The 3459-nt window shown below is 47.7% G+C and overlaps 1 protein-coding gene across 1 annotated transcript; it reads left to right on the top strand.

Annotated features, from left to right (window-relative positions):
• Positions 1-1726: 1726 nt before the first annotated feature.
• On the top strand, positions 1727-2869 carry ch25h (cholesterol 25-hydroxylase). Its single transcript, XM_070875062.1, has one exon. The coding sequence runs from the start codon at positions 1758-1760 to the stop codon at positions 2559-2561; it is 804 nt and encodes a 267-aa protein (XP_070731163.1). The 5' UTR covers positions 1727-1757; the 3' UTR covers positions 2562-2869.
• Positions 2870-3459: the final 590 nt, after the last annotated feature.

Here is a 3459-nt window from a genome sequence, read left to right as displayed (position 1 = left end):
TTGCCACTGGACCAAGGCCTCGCTCTGTCAAGCCCGTGTGGTGGCTGGTGTGCAACGGCCACCACATGTTAAAAATACTCCACGCACAGGCATCTTCCCCCCTTGAGGATGTAGTTCGGGATCTGTAATATTAGGTCCTTCATTGAAACACCTGTGAACTCATCCCCTTTTGGCGTGGAAGCAAGTCATCCTCGATTGAAGGGACTGCCTATGATGATGACTGCTGTAATGTAGGCAAAAGAGGCAGCCAATTTGTGCAAGATCCCGGAAACAGCAGCGAGATAAATGACCAGATAATCTGTTTTCACTGATGTTGGTTGAGAGATAAATGTTGGTCAGGACACCGGGAGAACTCGCAGCTGTTCTTTGAATGGTGCCATCGGAGCATTTATGTCCACTTGAGATTGCAAATGGACATAAATATTGTAACATTTACAAGTCAACGTCTCATCCAAAACACCGCACCCCCGACAATTTAGCACCTCCGACAATTCAGCTCCCTCAGTACTGCCACAATCCTTAATGTTACTGGCTGGAAAATGGTGAGGGCAAACGTCAAACGTAGAGATCGCCCTATCGATTTCTATTACATGGAGCTCTGCTCTCAGTCAATGAAGCCATATTTTTACCTCTTGGACACTCTTAAAGTAAGGAAAAAGGAAGACTTGCATTTATGTAGTGACTTTCATGACCACCAGATGTCCCAGAGCGCTTTATAGCCAATGAAGTACGTTTTGGAGTGTAGTCACTGTTGTAATGTGGGAAACGCTGCAGCCAATTTGCGCACAGCAAGCTCCCACACACAATAATGTGATAATGACCAGATAACCTGTTTCTGTGATGTTGATTGAGGGAGAACTCCCCAGCTCTTCGAAATAGTACAATGGGAAATGTTACCTTCACCCGAGAGAGCAGACGTTCAGTTTAACGTCTCATTAGAAAGACAGCACCTGACAGTGCAGCAGTCCCTCAGTTAAACCTACATCAGTCAAGTCAGCTAAACAGTTTTGAAGACCCCTAGAAAAACTCTACGCATTTAATCTTAAAGGTAAACTCAGCGCTGTAACGTGGTTGTGATACAGTGAAAGGGAGCGTGCGATGGGGGTGGGGATGCAGCATTCGAGCTCTTCAACCGAGTGGGGCGGAACACTGCGATCACTTAACTTACCCTTTATGGAATCGCTACACGGTCACCTATGGATAAACTGGTTAGATGTCGATTTAACTCGATGTTAACAATAATGTGTGCTGTGATGGTTTGGGGTCTTAATTGTGCCTGCCTGACTAAGGTCCACAGCCCATTCCCGGATCCGCGCTAGGGGGCACGACCTCACAAAAAGACAGCGGGCAAAACATAAAGCTTTGCTTTTGAAACAAGAATGTTTTTAATACTGTAACCGTCACGGAATAAAAAGGGACCCAAATGGAATGCTTTGCTGCACATGGTCACTGAAAGGCAGATGTGTTGGATTCGGGGTAAACCTTTACAGTGTTCAGAGTGTATCATAGTTCAGTGATTTTTTTTAAATAAAGGATCGTTTTTCTTGGTTGCAACCTCGATGACATTGTTGCATGTCGCTCAGTATGTATTGCGGCGTCGGTTGTGTATAGAGGAACTTCTGTCCGGCGGTGAATCCACTGCTTACGTTGTCGTTCCAACGCAGACCGCAGGCGAAAGTACATACGCCCACTGCCAGAGAACTATAAAAGGCGGTGTGGAATGACTGCACAGCCCAAACTGCACAGTAGCCGCAACAATGAACAGGAGCGCCAGCACGCTGCAGGAGGCTCCTCTCTGCTTGCAACCCGTCTGGGACCTGGTGCGGAGTCAGGAAAGCTGGCTGAGATCGCCCTTCTTCGCGGTGCTGTTCTCCCTGGGGGTCTACATGTCTTTCTGCCTGCCTTTCGTCGTCCTGGACCTGCTGGCCACCAGGGTCTCCTTCCTGCAGAGGTACAAGATCCAGACTCACAACAACCCCAGCCTGAAGATGATGGCCAGCTGCGTGGGGCAGACCCTGTACAACCACATGGTCTACATCTTCCCCTTGTCGGTCGCCGGCTGGCTCTGGCGCCCGGTACACTTGCCACCCACAGCCCCCGAGCTCCCCGAGGCGCTGCTGGGCATCGCCGCCTGCCTGCTGCTCTTCGACTTCCAGTACTTCGTCTGGCACCTGCTCCATCACAAGGTGCCCTGGCTCTACCGGACCTTCCACAAAGCCCACCACAAGTACACGGCCACCTTCGCCCTGACCACCGAGCACTCGGGCGCCTGGGAGACCCTGTCCCTGGGCTTCTTCGCCGCCGTCAACCCGGCTCTCCTGCGCTGTCACCCGCTCACCACGCTGCTCTTCTTCACCGTCAACATCTGGCTGTCGGTGGAGGACCACTCCGGTTACGACTTCCCCTGGTCCACGCACAGGCTGGTGCCCCTGGGACTGTACGGAGGGGCACCTCACCACGACCTGCACCACATGAAGTTTAAAGCCAACTATGCGCCTTACTTTACCCACTGGGACAAGCTCCTGGGCACCTATGCCACAGCACACAGCAAGCCCCACTGACGTGTTTGCGTATTACTTTGGTGAGGAGTGGGGGAAAAAAAGACATGTCTATTTATTATTGACTTTGGAAAATGTATTGAGAAGGATTAGGACACTACTGGCCAGTGATCTCTACAAGATGAACTGAACAGAAGACTAAAATGCGTTCTGGTAATGCTGTCTTAAAATGTACTGTTTTTTTTATTGTGAAGCACTTTACTTCTGGAAATGTTATTTTTTTATTGTTAAAATTCATCTGTCTCAGAATAATATGGCAGCAGGATTTTATACATTTAATATATTTGAATAAAATCGATATATTGTTTGGATATAGTTGCTTTGGTGTGATGTTTGAAGAGGAAAGTGATTCCACGCACGCGGAGCACATTCAGCTTGCCACTGATGGGAGAAGGCTTCAATTTGAGTGCAGTCCCCACCAATTAAAAGGTCCACGCTTAAACTGGGCAGTCGCTTATCTCAGCCAAAAAGCGATAACAGTTAGCCATCCGCTTTAATGCCAAGTTACCGGTTGTAGCGTCTTGTGCAGAAACAGCGGTCCTAGAGAGATCCTTCATTGATATTATTGCCAGGACGAGGGCATCATTTCTAGGAGGAACTCTGAAACCCAACTCGCATTAATAAAAAGTACTGTCCCTACCACATATACACAGTGGATGGTAAATGCATCAGACTCCCTAATAATTTCTACCTCCATCAGAAATTAGATACACATTTCCATTGCACTCTTTTTAAGAGGGGCCAACCCGAACCAGATAAGATTTAGCACTTGTCTATCAGATTCTTTTATGTTTACTAAACGGTGTTCAAATTGTATGAGTTGTCTTTCAAGGACTCTTAAATGTTGGTTACTAATAGTTTTTAAAAAAGCAATTATTCAATGCAAATGTTACACACAGAC

This window comes from Pristiophorus japonicus, chromosome 3 (genome assembly GCF_044704955.1).
Source record: "Pristiophorus japonicus isolate sPriJap1 chromosome 3, sPriJap1.hap1, whole genome shotgun sequence".
Classification (NCBI taxonomy): domain Eukaryota; kingdom Metazoa; phylum Chordata; class Chondrichthyes; family Pristiophoridae; genus Pristiophorus; species Pristiophorus japonicus.
The sequence above is the reverse complement of the archived record's forward strand: the minus strand, read 5'-3'. Positions and strand labels throughout refer to the sequence as shown.

Excerpts from the sequence above, each read along its gene's own strand:
- ch25h (XM_070875062.1), top strand. The coding sequence starts at position 1,758 with ATGAACAGGAGCGCCAGCACGCTGCAGGAGGCTCCTCTCTGCTTGCAA.